The sequence below is a fragment of the Panthera onca genome, chromosome C1 (assembly GCF_046562875.1).
Source record: "Panthera onca isolate mPanOnc1 chromosome C1, mPanOnc1 haplotype 2, whole genome shotgun sequence".
Taxonomy (NCBI): domain Eukaryota; kingdom Metazoa; phylum Chordata; class Mammalia; order Carnivora; family Felidae; genus Panthera; species Panthera onca.
In genome coordinates, this window is record NC_138346.1 from 47,175,195 (window position 1) to 47,197,898 (window position 22,704).

The 22,704-nt window shown below is 35.2% G+C and overlaps 1 protein-coding gene across 9 annotated transcripts in view; it reads left to right on the forward strand.

Moving 5' to 3' along the window:
* Window positions 1-15,244, forward strand: part of TFPI (tissue factor pathway inhibitor) — a 105,359-nt gene extending 90,115 nt beyond the window's left edge. For 8 of the 9 annotated variants that reach the window (XM_081796361.1, XM_060622301.3, XM_081796359.1 and 5 more), the window contains 2 exons: window positions 11,685-11,864; window positions 12,561-15,244. In XM_081796361.1, coding sequence (XP_081652487.1) covers window positions 11,685-11,864; window positions 12,561-12,667 — 287 coding nt within the window. In that variant the 3' untranslated portion in view covers window positions 12,668-15,244. Of the gene's footprint in view, window positions 1-7,963; window positions 7,989-11,684; window positions 11,865-12,560 lie in introns of those variants that run through there. The other variant, XM_078451115.2, reaches the window with a different exon arrangement.
* Window positions 15,245-22,704: the final 7,460 nt, after the last annotated feature.

Sequence of the window (22,704 nt, forward strand, 5' to 3'; positions counted from 1 at the left end):
ACCAAATTATATTGTATGACATTAATTTTGTATGGACAAGTAAAATAGTAGGAATAAACTAGTTATGCATGTGACGATTACACAACCATAAATCAAAACTTATTCACAAATTAATACAAGCTACAAACAAATTAATGATGGCACTTTAAAAATATTTTTAATATTTATTTATTTATTTGAGAGAGAGAGAGAAAGAGACAGTGTTAGAGAGAGAAAGAACAGGAGCAGGGGAGAGGAAGAGAGAGCAAGAGACACAGAATCAGAAGCAGGCTCCAGTCTCTGATCTGTTAGCACAGAGCCTGATGTGGGGCTCAAACCCATGAACTGGGAGATGATGACCTGAGCCAAAGTCAAATGCTCAACCAACTGAGCCATCCAAGCACCCCATGGCACTTTTTAATTGAAATTGGGGGCACCTGGGTGGCTCAGTCGGTTAAGCGGCCAACTTCTGGTCAGGTTGTGATCGCCTGGTTCATGAGTTTGAGCCCTTTATCAGGCTCTGTGCTGACAACTCAGAGTCTGGAGCCTGCTTCAGATTCTGTGTCTCCCTCTTTCTCTGCCCCTCCTCCTCTCGCACTCTGTCTCTCTCTCTTTCTCTCTCTCAAAAATAAACAAACATTAAAAAAATATATAGTTGACATACAATATTATGTTAGTTTCAGGAGTACATTTATGGTGATTTGACATTTATGTTCACTATAAAATGATCACATAAATGTGGTTACCATCTGTCATCATACAAAGTAATTACAATATTATTGATTATACTCTTTCTGTTGTACTTTATACCCCCATGACTTATTTTATAACTGGCACTTTGTGCCTCTTAATCACCTTTACATATTTTGTCTATTCCTCTACCCCCTTGCCTTCTTACAACCACGAGTTTATTCTCTCTGTTTATAAGTTTTGTTTTTTATATTCCAGTATAAGGAATGGTAATGGAACTTGTCTTTCTCTGACTTATCTTATTTGGCATAATACCCTCTATGGCTGACAATGATCTCACAAATTGCAAGTTCTCTTTCTTTCTCTTTCTTTTCTTTTCTTTTCTTTTCTTTTCTTTTCTTTTCTTTTCTTTTCATGGCTGAGTGATATTCCATTGGCAGTATGTATATGTATGCATATACCACATCTTTATCCATTCATTTATTGATGGATATTTGGGGTGCTTCCCTATCTTGGCTATTATAAATAACACTGCAGTGAACATAGGGGTGAATATATCTTTTTAAATTAGTGTTTGCCTTCTTTGGATACTCAGTAGTGAAATTATTTGATCAAAAGGTATTTCTAATTTTTTAAGAAGCCTCCATATAGTTTTCCATAGCTGCATCGAAATATACTTCCATCAATAGCACATGAGGGTTCCTTTTCCTCCACATTCTTGCCAACGCTTGTTATTTCTTGTCTTTTTGATACTAGCTATTCTGACAGGTCTAAGGTGACAACTCGTTGTTTTGATTTGCACTTCCTTGATGATTAGTAATGTTGAGCTTCTTTTCATGTACAGTAAAACCTTGGTTTGAGCATAATTTGTTCTGGAAACATGCTGTGTTTGAAACTGTTCATAATGAAACTTAGGAGAAAAGGTAATTTCACTAAACTTACCATTTGGTTTTGTCTTGGATCCACCTAATACAGATAGTAGAACCTTGGTTTGCATGCATAATTCGTTCCAAAAACATGCTTGTAATCAAGGCACTTGTATATCAAAGTGAATTTCCCCATAAGAAATAATGGATTCATTGCACAACCCAAAGATATTCACATAGAAATGATTACAATGCTGTAATATAATACAAAATAATAAAGAAAATATAAAATATAAAGAAACATAAACAAATTAACCTGCACCTCCCTTTGAAAGCCTTCGTGGCTGGTATTAGGGAGACAAGAGAGAGGAAGGTTATTGTGTAGGATGACTTTCATGATCACTAATGGGATCCCTGCTATCTCTTGGCTCAATGGAATCTTTCTGCATGGGGGCCTTTGTATATGCTCTCACAAATGTTGACTACAGGCCGGTATTAATAAACTCTTGTCATATACTGCTTTTAATGTAATTGGCAATAAAGCAGCAGAGGAAAAGGGTCTATATCTGTAGGCAGCCTGACCTAGAATGAGGCAAACCATTCCTAAGTTTACCTTTGTATGGAAAAGTGAAGGACTGTCCACAGGTGCTTTGAAGTGACAAAAAATACACTAGTGCCAGTTGTGGGCACCTTCCAACATTCTGAAAAATCCCTGATTTCTGCCAAACACTGTGGCCTGAGACCCAGCATCTGAGCATGGGAGACAATCACCCACAATCCCTCAGCAAGAGGAAGAGAGGGAGAGACAGAGAGAAGAACCATTGGCTCAGTTGTGATCATGTGATGTTCAGCATCACGTACTACTCATATTGCAAGACACCACTCATTTATCAAGTTAAAATTTATTAGAAATGTTTGTTCATCTTGTGGCTCACAGAACAAGTTATCCACAATCCAAGGTTTTACTGTATTTCTTCGCCATTTGTATGTCTTCTTTAGAAAAATGTCTATTCAGGTCATCTGCTTACTTTTAAATTAAATTGTTGTTTTAGTGTTGAATTGTACAAGTTCTTTGTATATTTTGTGTATGAACACTTTTCAGATACATCATTTGCAAATAGCTTCTCAGTCTTAGAAGGCTGCCTTTTAGTTTTGTTTATCGTTTCCTTTGCTGTGCAAAAAAGCTTTTTATCTTGATGTAGTCCAACCTGTTTATTCTTGCTTTTGTTGCCTTTGCCTGAGGAGACAAACTCCTAAAATATTGGTAAGACCAATGTTCAAGAGTTTATTGCCTATGTTTTCTTTCAGGAGTTTATTTATAGTTTCAGGTCTTAACATTCAGGTCTTTAATCCATTTTATTTTTGAACATGGTAAAGAAAGTGGTCCAGCTTTATTCTTTTGCATGTAGCTGACCAGTGTTCCCAAAACCACTTATTGGAAAGACTTGTTTTTTGTCCACTATGTATTCTTCCCTCCTTTGTCATAGATTAATTGACCATATGAGTTTGGGTTTATTTCTGGGCATTTTTGTTCCATTGATCCGTGTGTCTGATTTTTGGTGGCACATGTTTTTTGTTAAAAGGGGAAAAAAATCCCCATTATCATATGAATTTGGTATATATTGCTATAGAGCAGGTTAGGAATGAGGAATAGGTTAGAAAATCTTGTGCTACTCTATGTTGTAATTCTCTGACGGCCCTTCTTCTCTTTGAATAATGACCAATCTTTGCAAGAATAAGTTTGAGAAGCATTATTATAAAATGTATTAATTAGGAAAATCCTAACTCCATCTTTTCCAGGGACACAGTGGAATATGGTTTCTAGTCTTCCATCAGATCTTAATGCTATTAAGTGGATAGCTGACTGGTTAATGCAAATATGATCACAATACATAAAAGCCTGGAACTCTGGTCTGTTATTTCTAGAATCAGTCCAGGGTGAATATGCAAATTCAATAATTCTTGTCTTTAAATAATTTGATGTCTTTGATTACTGCTTGGCTCAGCACTGTTACTCTCAAGATTTGTTTCCACTGTCTTCATTTGATGACCTATCTTTTCCCTATTCAAACTTGATAAACTCCAACTCTACGCATGTAACTTGGGGTAAGAAATATAGAAGACATTCTGAACCTGAGCTTCACAGGAGAGAATTTGGAAATTGGATATAAAAAGGAAGTTGTGACAGCTTTCTTTTCTAATAACTATTAAAATATCTTTACTTATTATCTTCTAGTTAGTTTTCAGAGAACATATCATAGTGGTTAAGAGCACTGGGTTTGGGGCAAAAAGATGTGGATTTAAACTCTAATTCTATTTGCCAACTCTTTTTTGTGGACTTGAAAAAAAAATTATACAACTCTTGGCCTCAGCTTCCTCATTTGTTATATGTGGAGAGTATATCTCACAAAATTTTGTGATCATTATGATGACATATATAAAATTCTTAGCCCCAGGTTTAACATGCAATAAGGGGTCAAAAGTATTAGTATTTGAAGTTTTTGATGACGATTATCTGGTGTTGGTGGATGTTTATAGCAGGAAAAAATAATCAGGGGTATTATTTGTATATATTTTATTAGTAATAATTTTTTAATATAACTAAAGCCTGTAACCTTGATCTGAAGTATCGTCATTCAGTATACTTAATACTACTACCTGAAATAAAATAAAGCACTTCTAAAATTCAAACATAATTATAAAACACCAATACATATTTAGTGTCTTTGGATCATATTTCTAATCAGAGGACTTGCAAATCTGTGTTTCCAACTTTCTCTTATGACCTGAGGTTCAGATCCATTATACTTAATGTCAGTTCAGTTCAACAAATAACTCCTATATGATGGGAATTATCACGGGAACTGGAAGTCTTTTGATAATAAAAAGGAAAGGTGGTTTTAGTCCTTCATAGGCTTGCCTTTGAAATGGGGGAAAGGCATAGATACAAAGATGACTTCACTGCCTGCACTATATGCTAAGACACAGAGCTGCACAAGTGTTATGGGAGGACAGGGTCACAATATTGTACTTCCACTGCAGGGTATCACAATTAAAATTTTGTCTTTTTAAAGCCTGGGTTCTATCTTCTATCTAATATATTGGATTTATTTGTGTAGATGCTGGCTAATGCATGGGCATAGTTCACAATTCTCTCTTTATTCAGGGATTTTTCTAAGTAAAGCTACAATGAAAGAAAGCCATGATAAAATTATAAATTATAGGGGTACCTGGGTTGCTCAGTTGGTTAAGTGTCCTACTTTAGGTTTCAGCTCAGGTCATGATCTCATGGTTCGTGGGAAGGAGCCCAGTGTCAGGCTCTGAACTGACAGTGCGGAGCCTGCTTGGGATCTCTGTCCTCCTCTCTCTGTCCCTCCCCTGCTTGTGTGTTCTCTCTCTTTCTCAATATAAATAAATAAATATTAAAAACTAAAAAACATAAATTCTAAAGCTTATAACTATATTTCATACTATATTTTAAAATATTCCATCTTCTAAGTCAATCAGTCTAGAAATACTAGAATTATCTTCTCTCTAGCTCTCTTCCTGCCCACAGTCAATGTGGTAATTAATTTTATCTATCTCCAATGTACCCACTTCAGTTAGGGTCATCTCATATTCTCCTTTATTGCAAGTCTCCTGTAGAATTTAGCCTACGTATGCCTGGTTGAGCTTGCTTCATGTATCAAGAAAGAGCAGAACTGTCTTTTTGATCCTTCAATACTTTTGGCTGTTCATTAATGTCTATATCATAAAATCCAAGTCTATAAGTAGTCAAAAACCTTCTTAATTTGGTCTAAATCTACTCTTCCAGCCCTGCATCCCACTATACTCTCCATGTACTCTGTTCTTCAGATAGCCTTGAGATTTCAAAGTACCCCAAACAAACCAGGAATATCCTGACTCTTGTGCTTTCCTTCACCTATTTCCCCTGTATCTCTTCCCCTTGTTGAAATTACACTCTTCCTTAAATGACAATCAAGAAACTAAGCATTAATTTTCACCTTTCACTAAAATCTTGTAGGGTGTTCAATTTTGCAGATTTCATGAGGAAAAACTTTTCTAAATATAAGACATAATTACCTCAGGATAAATTATACTCGGAACAGTTTCATAATTTGTAATTTTACCATGGCTTGCTTTCTTTATGGTTTTATTTAGAAAAGTCCCTGGATGATGATAACTTTGTAAACTCTTTCTATTGGGTTAGGCCATACCTAGGCCAAGAAATCCAACCAATAAATAGCTATACAACTTCTCTTCTTCTTTTTTAATCTGTGGAGGCTTCCGTATCAGGGCAAGGTATCTTACTGTCTGTTCCTCCATGACCTTTCAATTTGAAACGCTTTTTACATTTCACTTTCAGCTACATTACTGTACACATAGGCCAAAAACAAAACAAACAAAAAAACCCAAAACCCCAAAACCAAAAAACAAAAATCCAAATCAAAACAAAACTCCACAGTACTCATTTTCCCATTCCCTGCTGTTTTTTCTTTTCTATATAGAATGTCAGTTTCTGCCCATTTAACACCAATTCTCCCTTGTTAGTGAATGGACTTTTCCTGTAGTACAGATTTACTCTCTATAAGTAGCAAATTGACAGATGGCAGGTTTACTCTCCATTTCTAACCACAGATTCCAATATCCAGCCTTTTCCTTATGGCCCCAGGACTCTGGGATCTAAAAATATTTTTATTATCTAATAATATTTCTAACATTATATATTTTATTTTGTAATGTGAACATTATAATGGCAGACAACTTGAAAAAATAGAAAAGAAAAAGGAAAATCAACCATATTTGCATTTCACAGAGGCAATCGTGGCCAAACATTCTAGCATATTTCCTTCTAATATTTCTTTTCTATTTTTGATTCCTACCACACCATGAAGTAAATAAAATACAAGACTGAAAGTAGCTTCTGGAGAATCCCTAACAGCATAGAGGAAGCTCGGCATTGTGGAGCTATAACCTGGAGAACAGCTAAGCTTCCTACCTATGAAAACCATCTCTACAGTAATCAGCTACTTTTGTGGGTATGAGGAGAGAATAAAAGTGAATATAAATAAATGCACTGGAGGGGCTCAGTCAGTTGGGCATCTGACTGTGTCTCAGGTCATGATCTCACGTCTCGTGAGTTCGAACCCCGCATTGGGCTCTGTGCTGACAGCTCAGAGCCTGGAGCCTGCTTCAGATTCTGTGTCTGTCTCTCTCTCCCCTTCCCCTGCTTGCATCCTGTCTCTTTCTCTCTACCCAAAATAAATAAACATTAAAATAAATACATACATACATACACACACTTCAGTAAGGTCCACATTAAGTAATTGTTTAGGCAATTTAAAACATCATTGTGTCAGTATTTATATAAACTTTCAGCAGAAAATTCAGCAGCATCTACCCAATTATAAGTTGAATATAGCTTTTACACAATTCTAATTTTAGAAATGTCTCTAGAAATATCTGAACCAGTGTATAGATGCTCATGAGCCATTATCTGGAATTGAAAAAAAATCATCTATATACACATGAGTAATGGATTGACTAAGTATACTATTGTCGATTCAAGAAATGAAATACTGTACATATTAAAAATGATATATATGAATATGTAAACATTCACAAAATATTATCAAGTATAAAAAGATACACAGTACTGTATGCTCACACAGTATATGTTTACCTATGCAAACAATTTGCAGGAAGATATCCACCAAAACACTGAGGGTGGTTATGGGACAAGGGTCAAATTATAGAGACCTTTTGTTTTCTATTTGTTATACTTTTGTATTAATTCAGTGTTTTACAATGATAAACTGTAATTAGAAAGTTAAAATAGTTTTCTCTACTAGAAAATCATGGGAAAAAAAGAATATGTCATTCAAAGGAAAAAGGTTTATTATTCAATTCCCTAAAATAATCTCAGAAGACAAAAAATTTCCCAGCAAGTCATGGGGTGGTTCATAAATCCTAAATTGGTTGGTAAAATAAAAGCCTAAATATTAGGTATGTAAAGTGGGAGCAGAAAGACACCATAGTAAATATTCAAAGTGACTATAAAATTTAAGGTTTACAGTCTAAGTTTCAGAGAAAATTCACATAAGCCACTTTAAATATAAAACTGATTTTTGGAGTACCACCTTACAGTTTAGCAGCCATACTAGATCATGGCAGTTCCTGGCAGAATAGAAGTGGATCCTGAATTCTGAAATCTATCATAGACCCTCTAAATGGAAGCTATTCAACTTGTTGCTAATGGCAAGATCAAGACAGAATGCATTTGGTTATTAAATTCCCTTTGGAAAATGAACAGAAGTCAGGTTAGTGCCCTTTTATTCTTGCTTAAATATCTGAATAATTATAACCTAGAATCAAAACAATTACATTATGCAACTACTTCAAAACCTTTATATGTTCTTTCATTGTAGATATCAAAGTCTGGATTTTGAGTAGGTGAGTGCTTATGTTTATCTAGAATAAATATGTCAATTGAAAACAGTCAAGCTTATCTCTTCATGAGGTACAAGAAATTTCAATTTCCTCACTTTTGGAGATTGAACCAGATGGTAATCAAGGACTCAAAAAATCTTGGAGCTAAAATGTCCTTGAGAAACCATCTATTTCATATTTTAATTATATTGTTGTCTGTGCTAAAGTAATCCAATGATACTCTCAACTTCTTAGAGTTAAAATGATTTTAGGAGAAATGAATTCGTTTACATAGAAGGTAGAATTCATGTTCTGAAGGTAATAGCCTTACAAAGACTCCCCATCTGATAATTATTGTATTAAAACTTTTTAAAAGTTAACTATTTATAATACAACATTCTTAGTAACTAATTTCAAATTTTAACCTATCAAAATACTTGTATTTTTAGAATTAGGAACTGCGATATTTATCTGGGTCGAAGGTGAGTTGTATTTGATAATCTGTGTAGGTAGTGATTAAAGTCAGGACAAACAAATTGAGATAGATGGACAACAGTAACTGGGTCAGTCACGGATAGATGCTTTTTAAGCAGGAGCCAGTGTCTGATAAGACGGACAATTCAAGTCCATATGCCAATTCCCAGGAGGTCAGAGAGCAGCAAGCCAGACACACTCTGGTTCCGATGTCAGAGTTTCAGATAGAGGCAATCTGATGCTTGAGAAAAATTAACTTGTAGTGAAACTCTCTGATGGCATCTGTGCTGGTCAACTATAAAACCCCTGCCTTCTTCTTGCCCTGTCCCATATTATAGGAAACCCTTTCCCTTGGCTTTGGAGTAGATTTGGTGAATGGCAGACATTGTTGGAAGACTTGGTGCCCAAAGAAAGACAAAAGCTAGGGTACCTCTCCCCACCAAACTTGTATCCTCCATGGCTTCAGATCCCCCTGCAGAGGCTTGTTATTGTTCTAGCTTTCACCTGGTGTTCTAGGCTCTTGGCCTAGGATAACAGAGGCTCCTCCTTTGTTACCTTTAGTTTAGGGATTGTAGCCTGAGATGTACTAGTCTATTTTGCTCTTATTTTGAAGTAGCCTTAATTTTGTGGGGCCAGGTTTACTACAGGTTAAGGAAAAAGAGGGATGGAATTTCTTCATGTTTTCAGAAAATTCTGTCTTGGGGGTGCCTGGCTGGCTCAGTTGGTAGAGCATACAACTCTCGATCTCCAGGTTCTAAGTTCGAGCCCCACGTTGGGTATAGAGAACAAAAAATAAAATGTTAAAAAAAAAAAAAAGAAAAAAATTATCTCTCTTGGAATAAGGAACTTTAGTAGAATCTTGCTATTAAGACATAATAATTAACATTTGTAAAGAAGAAGTGTACAACTTACAGGTACATCTATGTATATTATCTTCAACTTACTGTGGGCTAATAAATCTCGTGTACAAAGTGCTAAAGTGAAACTGATGTATAAATCTTATCATCATACTCACACACCAGCTATGAAGCATCTATGGGTGCTTGTTGAGAAAAAAAAAATAGCCATTTTCTCTATTTCTCAAATCAGGCTGATTGCTTGTGGAGTATTTCTTTTGTATCTGAACACAGGTGATAACTTGAAAGTTTGTGGAGACAGAAGTGGTAGCAACTGGTAACCTTCTCATATTCCAGACTCTGGGTTAATGAGAATCCAGAGCATATACACTGGGCAAGTTTGCACAACAGTAGGGCTCAATTACAGTGTATCTCTACTATACTGTTAGAAAATTTCTCTCACGGAAACCAATATTGGAGGCAGGAGACTTCAGCATTGGAAGTTAAGCATATATTTTCACCAAATAACATCTTAATTTATATCTATGATGGCAATAATCATGCGCTGTACTATAGCCCCCAAATAGGAATACATAAAAAAGAATTTAGACTACATGACTTTGACTGTTTTAGTTTTATAGATCTAAGATGTTCTTTTAAAATCAGTATTTGTAGACCTAGGCAAAGACTTAAAGTCAAAGACAGCATTCTTTATGTGATTACAGTTCTTGAATTTTGACAGAATTATCATCTTTCTAAAATGTCTTATATATTCTTTCTATGGTCATCCCATTCCATTTATTTTCCAGAATTTCTCTATTAAATAAGCCATTATATCAAGACACTCTAATCTTTATTTAAATTATCAAGAAGGCAGGAGGTAAATCCAGATCCTTATTTTTTTCATGTCTAATTAGGATTATACTACTGTTCATTACTTTAGATTAGATCTCATTTTTCCTTCAAATTGTTTCATTTTATTTCTTTTATAGTCTTTTCATTTAGGGTTTGCTTGCCTCCAAACCACTTACAGCTTTCTGCACAACCTCTTTGCCTTCATTGGCTGGATTCCTCAAAGTTCTATTTTCTGCCAATTTTGCACATTTAGCATATCCTCTCTATTTTCTGTGCCACATCTCACTATTTGGCAAAGCCAGTACAGTTTTCTTTTATTGATTCCTCACCATCTACCAACTTGCCTGCAGTATTGGCTCACTAAGATCAAGCAGTTGAAATCTGCTGTTAAGAGTATCAGCTTCCCCTCACTGACAAGAATTCCCAAAAGAGCTAAAAGCTACCATTGAACTAAAACTATTTCTCTGTTTTGCCTTAAGAAAATGAGTGATCCATGGGGCTCCTAGGTTGTTCAGGTGTTGAGTGTCTGACTTGGGCTAAGTTCATGATTTTGCCAACTGTGTTCGGGGCGGGGGGGGGGGGGGGGTGGGAGCCACATAAGGTTCTCTATCAGCCCAGAACCTGCTCCGGATCCTATGTCCCCATCTCTGTCTCTCTGCCCCTTCTCCACTCACGCTTTCTCTCTCAAAAATAAACATTAGAAGAAGAAGAAGAAGAAGAAGAAGAAGAAGAAGAAGAAGAAGAAGAAGAGGAAGATGATGAGTGATCCTTTTACTACCCTCGTTGCATTTTCTTTCTTCTGTTTTTAAAGTGGTTAGTCCCATTGACACATCAGCATGTCTGTCTGGCTTCAACCAAGTGTTTTATCTTACCTGCTTTAGCAATATCCCTTCCTTTGCAAAAACATCTAACTCATCTAGAACTGATTTTTCCATTCACAAGAAAACTTTCTTACTAAATCAAACCATCTCTTCAGGGCTCCTTCTCTGAAGCTTGAAATTAGAATTTGCTATACCTGAATTCCTGTGCTTTAAATTGTGATTACGTTACATCATTTAGAACCTTAGTCAAGAAAACACTCTTCCTCAGCTTCAATTCTTGCATCATGCAGCAAATAAAGATTTGCTACATCAAATAAGGATTTTGCACCCCCCCCCAAAGTTGAACATTCATGAACAAAAATGATATATAAACATTGATTGTTTTTTCAAATGAATTTGGTTAACAAATTTTTGTAAGTTAATTTTTTGAATAGTAGTTTCTCTTATTAGGACAACTAGTTTTTTTCATTTTAAAGAGTCACCATAGCACTTTCCTTTAACAAATATATCTACTTTTTTATTTATTTGCGATAGATCTTACTGTAGTGTACACATGGCGATTAGTAAAGCATTTTCCTCAAATTGAAATACATGGATTTCAGAGAGTACTACCTTTATTCATTCAGATTACTGTTTTATATAAACATGCCACAAGACTGATCTATAAACAATAAATATTAAAGTCTCAGATTAACTATCATATGTGATTTACCGTGTTTTCTTGATGTTCTTAGAATTTTACGGTCCTTCCTGGTGTCTGACCCCAGCAGACAGAGGATTGTGTCAAGCCAATGTGAGCCGATTCTACTATAATTCAGTTATTGGGAAATGCCGCCCATTTAAATACAGTGGATGTGGAGGGAATGAAAATAATTTTACTTCTAAAAATGCATGTCTTCGGACTTGTAAAAAAGGTATAGAAAACATTCTTCCCCTTCAGTAGTACTTAGGATAACAATTTTAATGAAATTGTGAACAAATTTTAATCTAAGAAAATATTATGAAATTAGTTCTATTTATAATAAAAAATTATTATAATTAAGCTAATATATGTCCCCCTTTTAATTATTACATCTAGATGATAGTTCTGGAGATGTCAACTACATTTTCTCTTAATGTGTCTTCACAAAAAATAATCAGTTTTAAACAAAACATTTTATTCTTTTAATATTTATATACTAAGCTTTCATTTTAAGTGATTATACCAAAATATTTGTAAGCTATCTTATAATGCACATTTTAATGTGGTTACTAATTTTCTTCTGAATACAAAAATGATGCATGTTTACTGAGTATCAATATATAAATAAAAATCATATATAATTCCACCAACCATATAAGCCACATGTTCACTTTAATAAAACAAGCATGAATTTCTAACTGAAGATGAATAAAAATCAATAACATTCTTATCCATTTTTGCTAATTCTTATATATGCAAAATGACTTCCTTAGAATTAGGTTGTTCTACACAAAGACAGACAAATTAGAGGCTTTTAAGCCATTTTTTTGTTTTAAATATTAAAGGATAATTTGAGAAAATTTTAGATAAAATGTTTTATTATATTACTTTATTATGCATAATAAATTTGTTTCTCTTCCTTTTGTAGGCTTCATCAAAAGAACATCAAAAGGAGGATTAATTAAAACTAAAAGAAAAAGAAAGAAGCAGACAGTGAAAATAGGATACGAAAAAATTTTTGTTAAAAAAATATAAATTTGGGGGCACCTGAGTGGCTTAGTCTGTTAAGCGTCTGATTCTTGCTCTTGGCTAGGTCATGATTTCATGGTTGGGGAGATTGAGCCCCACCTTGGGCTCTGTGGGTCAGGTTCTGTGCTGACAGCATGGAGCCTGCTTGGGATTTTCTCTGCTCTCCCCCACTCACATACTCTCTTTTTCTCTAAATAAATAAATAAACAAAAAATAAATAAATCTTACATTGTTACATTAGTTCTAAATATTTTGGATGAAACTTTTCACTATAATTTTTATTTTTTTTTCCTGAAACCCTTTTAATGAATATTTCCATCAATTTTCTATGTACAAGTTAACTGCTATTAATACATTTTTATCAGAATTCATTTCTTAATCTAGTCAAATTGCTTACTCAAGGACAATGATTTATTAACTGACTACTGTGAATTTACCTATTCTCTCAATTCCTTTATATTTTTCATTAACTACAAGCTATCATTTACTGGCCACATCAAGACAGTCCATTCTTCCATTTGGTGATTATCTGTTTGAGAATATGTTGTCATTTATTTGTTTTGACCATGTATATGATGATCTTTATAGTCTATGCCCAAATTGATAAATGCAGATATTAAGGATCAAGCACTTTTTGAATTTCATATCAAACATGGTGACAAGCATTTGCTTCTATAAGGATCACTCAACTGTGCGAAAGCTGGTAATAATACAATTCTATTATGTGCTTCCATCCATAGACATAATTTTTCTCCTTTCTTATAAACCAGTACCTCAATCAATCTTGAGCCATACCATTATCTGAACAAAGAGAGTCAACTCTATCATGTGCCTGCCTGATTTTGATTGATTTAACTATTTTGTGTACGTATGTGTGCTTATGACTCACTATATTAGTAAAAATGGTTGAATACTGGTATGTTAAGTACAGATCATGGTAAGAAGAAACTTGGTGGAAAGGGAAGTTTTTAATGGCAATCAAAAGTGAATTGTGTTTATATACTTCCTAATTTTATTGTTTAACAAAATTTTCTCTTACCCCAAATAGCAAGAATACTGAATCCTACTGAAACTTATTCATTTATCATTAAGCTTTGCATGCAATGCAACCAATAAGTAAGTCATGGGGGAAGTAAGCCTCAGGGGGAAGAAAAAGTCATGTTATTTATGTAGAAAAGGAAGGTCTACTACTGAAAAGTCTACCAGCAAGGAAGATTCCACTAGAAAAATCTATGTACTATTCACTCTCAGGGTTTTAAATAATCTCTCTGTGGAGTTAATTCACTTTATCCAGATCCTTTTATGCTGATCTATGTGCAGTCTGGCATCTCAACAGCCTCCTAGACATTTCAGTTCCTATAATATTCACCTCAAACTTTGCATTTAAATTTGAACTTGTCATCTAGAAACAACTAATCACTTCATCTGCTTAGTTTAGCTTTATGATTTCTCTCTAGCAATAGTATTATAATTCTCTGTTCCTCTGACTTGAAAGTTTGACCCCAGTTTTGACTTCTTTTTTCTCATGTACGTATCTGATCAGTCTCTAAACACTAGTGCTTCCTTTTTCATAAAGTTCATCCAACTCCAGGGTTTTTGCCCCTACTGCATTCTTCACATCAGTATTGATTTAATTCCTAAGAATTAATTCCTTAGAGCATATTTCTCCACCACTCAAAATCCATCAAGGACTCACTAGTTGGTACTTAACCCCACCCCATCCCCCACAATTTTATTTTGTTCTATATATATTACACTACTGCCCTCTTTCATGACTATTTCAATTTAATTAAAAGGGTATATACTGTTCACTAAATACTCTTTATTTAGTCAGCTTATTCATGCTGATTTCCTACTTAAAAATATTATCTTTTCCAGACTATCCATGTGAAGTCAGGGTTCAGCTGATGTGAGCTATAAAATTACTCTGTTTTGTGGCTGAATATGAAGTCCTAAGATACAATTACAAATTACTTTCATCCTAAGGCATAAAAATTATATCATTATAAAATAGTGTCAATTTTTTTCACTTAAAAATTTTATATCTTGATTTCAAATATAATATATATACATAATATATACATAAGTAACTGCCTTAGACTGGATCTTTGCTGTGGAATTTGAGACTTGGAAATCAAAATCCCTGTGAAATATGCTTTGTATCATTATACATGGAGAGTAATACCTTTGAATAAACAATATGGTCTCCTAAGTTAACCTATCTGCCACCAAGGACATAGAAGTAGCACATTAGTGAGTTGACGGTTTTCTCCAACAATCATTCATGGGTTCATTACTTAACCAAGAAATACACTCAGATGATTTCTAATTTTTAATGCATGAGAATATTATTTTTACTGTGTTTTTAAATAAGAAGCTCTCTGGTTGTATTGTCTTACTTTGTGTTACATAATTAAATACATCTAACTGTGAATTTTATATAGAATTACTTTATACAGCATTTATATGTATTTACCTACTTAGTTTTCTCTCTGTTCAAAATTAATGAATCATGCTGAAAACTGCCCAAATGATTTTAGTGTTTACATTATAATAAATAAAATATTCTGAATAATGAAGCATAGCTGTTATGTTCATGAAGGTTTTTTTTCTTTCGTGTTTTAAAATTTTTTTAACGTGTATTTATTTTTGGGGAGAGACAGAGACAGAACACAAGTGGGAGAGGGGCAGAGAGAGGGAAACAATTTTGAAGCAGGCTCCAGGCTCTGAGCTGTCAGCACAGGGCCCAACATGGGATCATGACCTGAGATGAAGTCAGACCATTAACCAACTGAGCCACCCAGACACCCCTCATGAAGGTTTTATTTTATTTTTTATTATCTTTTATTTATATTTGACAGAGAGAGCATGAATGGGGTGGGGGGGGGAGGGGAGGCAGAGAGAAAGGGGGTCAGAAGATCTGAACTGAGCTCTGCACTACCAGCAGCAAGCTCAGTGCAGGGCTCGAAACTACCAGCTGTGAAATCATCTTGAGCTGAAGTTGGACATTCAACCGGCTGAGCCACCCAGTACCCCATGAAGTTTTTTTTTTTAATGTTTGAGAGAGAGAGAGAGAGAGAGAGAGAAAGAGAGCGAGCATGCAAGCATTAGATGCATGTGAGCAGAGAAGGGGCAGAGAGGGTGAGAAAGAATCTCAAATAGGCTCTTTGCTGTCAGTGCAGAGCCCAACCCAGGCTTGAACCCATGACTGTGACATCATGACCTGAGCCGAAATCAAGAATTGGATGCTCAGCCAACTGAGCCACCCAGGTGTCCCATCATGAAGTTTCTTATACTTCAGAAAAAATTTAGTGTTCTTCAGTTATTACACAGATTAAGTCCTAAGACAAAGAAAAAAATTGTTCCATAAACTCCAGTTGACTTTCACTTTCTTTAATTAGAATTTGCTAATAATCTCCTTTCAATTACAAATGTGTATTCATGTACTAGGACTTCTTATTTGTCGAACACACTAGTACACGTGCTTTAAAATCCATACTCCATCCCATATTTCTACCAATCACCTAATATAATTCTATAAATTATATATATATATATATATATATATATATATATATATATATGTGTGTGTGTGTGTGTGTGTATAGTTAAATATATTTCATGTAACTATGTATTATACATGACTTCCAATCTTGACTATTGAAAGTGTCCTGGCCCATTTCCATACCAGAAGAAAATGACATTAAAGTAACTATTTAGGAGAAATCTAGGGTTCTTTCATAAGCTGCTCCTGCTCTTGTCTCATTTTTTTGAAGTTAGCATTTGAATTTAGTCTCCAACCTTTGACTTTCAGTTCTTTCTTAAGAAATTTAGCATGAACACACCTGAATTGCTTTTCCTGTATTCTGCTCTACAGAACATGAGACCTTCATATTAGTCTCTCAGGACCAATCTCTGAACTATAGCTGGTGTCTTGGCTAGAATTATTCAGACCACTTTTTTAAGGGAGTAGTGATACATGGTAATTCATTTTACCAGAGAGACAGAGACAGAGACAGAGAGAGAGAGAGAGAGAGAGATATGTGTGTAAGCATTTAGTCATATAATACAATAAAATAGAGCATTATGACAATGAGTAGGACTTCCTCATCCAAAACTTCTCACTACAATTCTTCATCTAAAAAAATTCTGGCCCCAGCAGTCTGAAATGAAACAAGGATATATTTGATCACAAAATTGGAAAGGCTAGGGGTGCCTGGGTGGCTCAGTCTGTTAAGCATCCAATTTCGGCTCAGGTCATGATATCTTAGCTTGTGAGTTCGAGTCCCACATCGGGCTCTGTGCTGACAGCTTAGAGCCTGGAGCCTGTTTCAGATTCTGTGTCTCCCTCTCTCTCTGCCCCTCCCCCACTCTCTCATGCACATTCTCTCTCTCTCTCTCTAAAAATAAAACAAACATTAAAAAAAAATGGAAAGGCCAAAGGTATTTTACCTAAGTATAGATGGACTCAGGGCTTTATACTGTCAATAAAACTCAGTCCATCTTTATTCCTGATTCTGCTGCCCAACATTTATTACCTTTTTTAACCTCACAGGGTTTCAAGATGACTTCCAGAATTTAAGGCCCACATCCTCTCCAATAAAGTTTTATAGAAACATTTAGACTTGTTCCCTGGCCTCAGGCACAATCCATGAAAGAAATAATTGATAGGCTGGATTTCATTAAAATTAAAAATTTATGCTGTACAAAATCTAGTATCAAGAGATTAGAAGACATTGAATGGGGAGACAATATTTCAAAAGACACATCTGATAAGGGACTGTTGTATAAAACATTCAAAGAACTTTTAAAACTAAAAAAATAATAACCTTATTAAAAAATGGTTCAGGGGCGCCTGGGTGGCTCAGTCGGTTAAGCGTCCGACTTCAGCTCAGGTCATGATCTCACGGTCCGTGAGTTCAAGCCCCGCATCGGGCTCTGTGCTGACCGCTCAGAGCCTGGAGCCTGCTTCAAATTCTGTGTCTCCCTCTCTCTCTGACCCTCCCCCGTTCATGCTCTGTCTCTCTCTGTCTCAAAAATAAATAAATGTTAAAAAAAAAAAAATGGTTCAAAGATCTTAACAGATACCTCACCAAAGAAGATCTACAGATGACACAAGCGTATTAAAAGATGCTCTATACCATCAGTAAACTACAAATTACAACAGTGAGCTACTACTACACATCTATTAGAATGGCCAAAATCAGTACACAGATGCCACCAAATGCTAGGAAAGATGTGGGTAGAGCAAGAACAACTCTTATTTATTACTGGTAGGAATGCAAAATGGTACAGCCACTTTGGAAAACAATTTGGCAGTTTCTTACAAAAATAAACACACTTTTAACTATACCATTTGGCAATCATTCTCCTTGCTATTTACCCAAAGAAGTTGAAAATGTTTATCCACACAAAAGTGTGCACACAGCTATTTGTAGCAACTTGATTCATAATGGCCATAACTTGGAAGAAACCAAGATGTCCTTGAGCAGATGAATGGGTAAACTGTTACATCTAGACAATGGAATATTATTCAATGTCATAAAGAAATGAATTACCAAACCATGAAAAGATATGGAAGAACTTTAATGAATATTACTAAGTGAAAGAAGACAATCTGAAAAAGTCTATATGCTTATGATCCCCAATATACGGTGTTCTGGAAAAGGTAAAACTATGGAAATGGTAAAAAGATCAGGGATAGGTAGGAAAGGAAAGATGAATAGGCAGAGCACAGAGAATTTTCAGAACAGTAAAAATACTCTGTATGATATCTCACAATGATAGAAATACATCATTATATATTTATCCAAACCCACAGGCTGTACAGCAACAGGAGTGAGCCAATGTAAACTATGGACTTCGGATGATGATTTATGTGTCAACGGAGGTTCAACTATAACAAAAATACCACTCTGCTGGGGGATGTTGATAATGGGGGAGGTCATGCATGTGTCATGGTAGAGGATACATGGAAAAACTCTGGACCTTTCCTTCAATTTTGCTATGAACATAAAATTGCTCTAAATTTTTTTATTAAAAATCGTGGCTACACTCTTTGACCCAAATATCTTATGGCCAGCCCTGACCCAACATCATGTTTAGAGAACTGTGACTTTCTGATTAACCAGGTTTGATTCACAAGTCCATTCCAAGATATCCAACTGATATAAGCACTATCTGAAATCTGTGATCAGACTGCTAGGGTTGGGACTAGAGTGAGGCCACAGGCACAAAATTTGAGAGGATGTTAAAAAGAAGTCAGTAACTAAGAAATAATTTTTTAATATAGCATTCTTAAAAAATAAAGCAATTCATGATGAAAATATCCAAGTTATTAAAAAGACAGGATCAGTAACAACCATATTGGAATCTGAGGCAAAAGGAAAAAACACTAATATTGACGATTTGTTAAGAATATAAAGACGGTTCACATTTGGTCATTATTAGTGTAATAAAAAGTATTTTCAGACAAAAATAACCAAGTTATTATTTAATAAATAAAGTTCATTTGACTAAAACTCAACACTCGTTCCATGATTTAAAACTTTGAGCAAAACAGAGATCTTCCTAATGAAGCAGATCTACCAAAAACCTAGAACATGATATGTATGTGGTAAAATTTCAGAAACATTCCCATTAAATTCAGGAATAGGACCAAAATGCTCTCCATTACCATTACTATTCAACACATCCAGGTAGTCTTAATTTTATACTGAAACAAAAAGATAAGAAACAAAAACTAAGTATAAATATTACATCATAGTTTCATATAATATGCTTGTTATAAGTAAAAATACAGCAGAACCAAAAATGGAAATATGAGTACAGCAAGATTGCTACATGCCATTTCAACACATGAAATCAACAGCATTTAAAATTTTTAAAAATTTTTTAATGTTTTTATTTTCTAAATGTTTTTATTTATTTTTGAGAGAAAGAGAGTGCAAGTAGGGGAGGGGCAGAGACAGAGGGGGACAGAGGATCTGAAGCAGGCTCTGCCCCAACAGCGGTGAGCCTGATTCGGGCTCGAACCCACAAACTGGGAAATGACCTGAGCCGAAGTTGGACACTCAACCAACTGAGCCACCCAGGTGCCCCTAATTTATTGTTTGACAGAGAGAGAGAACGAGAGAGCACAAGTGGGGGAAGGGCAGAGAGAAAGGGGGACATAAGATCCAAAACAGGCTCTCCACTGACTTACAAACCATGAGATCGTGACCTGAGCTGAAGTTGGATGCTCAACTGACTGAGCCACCCAGGTGCCTCAAGAGCATTTTTGTACACTAAATAGAAAAATAGAAAAAATGTACTAGCCACAATAGAACAACAACCCTAATGTACTTAACATTAAATCCCATGGGATGTATTAAAAAAAATTTTTAGAAAAAAAAATCCCTGAGAGAAAATTCAAATATGTTACTGAGGGACATAAAAAGAACTAAATAGTCTTCTATTTATTGTAGCCCTTAGTATTTGCAGAGAAAGAACACAAGAACATTAGATTATGAAGGGAAAAAATGTTAAAATACATAAGCATTTTATAAATTAAAAAACAGAAGAGTGAAGAAAATCTCTAACCTATAAAAAGAAAAAGACAAGGGCACCGGGGCGATTCTGTTGGTTGAGCATCTGACTCCAGCTCAGGTCATGATCTCGCAGTTCATGAGTTCCAGGCCCGCACCAGGCTTGCTGCTGTCAGCTCAGAGTCCACTTGGATCCTCTGTCCCCCCTCTCTCTCTGCCCCTCGGCCACTTGTACTGTCTTTCTCAAATAAATACATAAATAAAAAACATTAAAAATTTGAAAAAAAAGATATACAAAATGAAAATTGGATAATAAAAAAAAATAAGAAAATTATGAAATCAATTGAGGAGCAACCCTGAAGTAACAGAAGGTCCAGAAAAATAGAACAGCTGGAAGAGAGGGGAGAGAGATTTTATAGAACAGCATAGGTTTCCTTTATTGAAATGGTGTGCTGTAACCCACAAAGGAAAACCTGCCCAGCACACTCCCTATACTCACATGAAATTTCAAATACTAGTGATAAAGAGAAAATTCCTAAAGGACAGAAAAGCTTGTGGGGGAATAATCACAGAGAAGTTGAAATAAAGTGGAATTGTACATCTCCATGGCAAGAATGGAAAGAAGCCAAAATAAAGTTGGATGCGAAAGTCTGAGAGAGGATAATAGCTGTTTACTTGTTAAAAGGCTTTAATAATGCTAATTGATCTTTCAATTATGTGCCTGTAATGCTTCCTGAAAAACAAACATTAATTAAAATAAAGGTGTTTAATGCTTTCGCCTTCCATCAGAGGCTTTGGGGAAAGTTCTGGAATGTGAACTAAGATTCTGTTTTTTGTACCAATACAGACACTACTTGGTGGATGATTTGGTCATCTAATTTTTTCAGGCCCACATTTACTCATATTTGAAATGCGTGTTCTGAACTAGACTACCTATAAGAATTCTTCCAATTTTAGTATTTTTGGATTTTACGGGGCTGTTCTCTATTTCAAAACATTCAACACCAATACACAGCCGAAAAGTGTTAAGATGCCTCATGATCAAAAAGACAAAAATCACCATTGACCTGGCTCTTCTCTTGTTAATAACCACGTCTCTTCTAGCATAAGGTGGTCCATTCTCAGTGGTCCCCTGTATTTCTTCAACGCTGGCCTATGTTGACGCAGCTCGCATTTCCAAATTGACTACATCTATCACAGATTTTCTTTTTCAGTGCCCAATTCCCAAACATCAGAAGATTGTATGAGAAGCTTCCAATTGATTACAGAGATTCCAATCACTTTGGGAGATTCTGAATGCCTTAACATTGCAGTTTTGCTTATGATTTAAAAAAATTCTGAACCATTAACTTTTTTTCCTCTCAAGATTATATGCATTCTAGGGGCGCCTGGGTGGCTCAGTTGGTTAAGCGGCCGACTTCGGCTCAGGTCATGATCTCGCGGTCCGTGAGTTTGAGCCCCGCGTCGGGCTCTGTGCTGACAGCTCAGAGCCTGGAGCCTGTTTCAGATTCTGTGTCTCCCTCTCTCTGACCCTCCCCCGTTCATGCTTTGTCTCTCTCTGTCTCAAAAATAAATAAACGTAAAAAAAATAAATAAATAAAAAATAAAAGATTATATGCATTCTAGAAATAATACATGTGCTTCTGATTTACACTAAGTCATCAAGGCATTTCAAGCCCATGGAAAGTTTTGAAATAATTTTTAAAGTATTTAATCTTTTTGAAATCATTCTTAGAGGTACTAGCAAAGCTTAGTGAAAATAAATTATCTCTAGTACCAAAATCTTTTATTTCGATATAAGACTTATTCTGTTTTAAGCAAATCCAATTGTAGCCAAAATTAACTCATCCCTGTCAGCATTATTGATGATTTGCTATTCTTCATTTGCTGTGCTTCTCTTTATGCGATAACATCAGCTAAATCAATTACAAACCTGTAGATCTTTGGGGTTTTAATCCATGTTTAATCTGTATTTTCACAGAGGGTATAATTCTAATATACCGAACACTTAAGTTGCAAGGGCTCTCAAGTTAGAAGCCAGAGGAAACTGTTACTTCCTTCTTCGTCAATTTTTGGAATTAGAATTGAAGAATTTTTACTTTTCAGGGGTGCCTGGGTGGCTCAGTCAGTTGAGGTCATGTCATGATCTCGGGTTCTTAGGTTCAAGCCCCGCGTCAGGCTTTGTACTGATAGCTCAGAGCCTAGAGTTGGCCTCGGGTTCTGTGTCTCTCTCCCGCTCTCTGTCCCTCCCCTACTCATGTTCTGTCTCTCTCTCTTAAAAATAAACATGAAAAATTAAAAAAAAAAAGGAATTTTTACTTTCCAATAGTCTATTTTTTTAAACATATTCCCCACTCTGAACAAATGTTCTGCAATTTTGCAAATCACCCTAGGGAAGTTTCCAGAGTTTCTAAATGTGAACAGTTATGAGCTACTTAAATGATCCATCTTGCCAAGAAATTTCTACTTCAGAGAAGAAATAAACAATTACCATTTTTTACTCAAAGTATCTGCTAT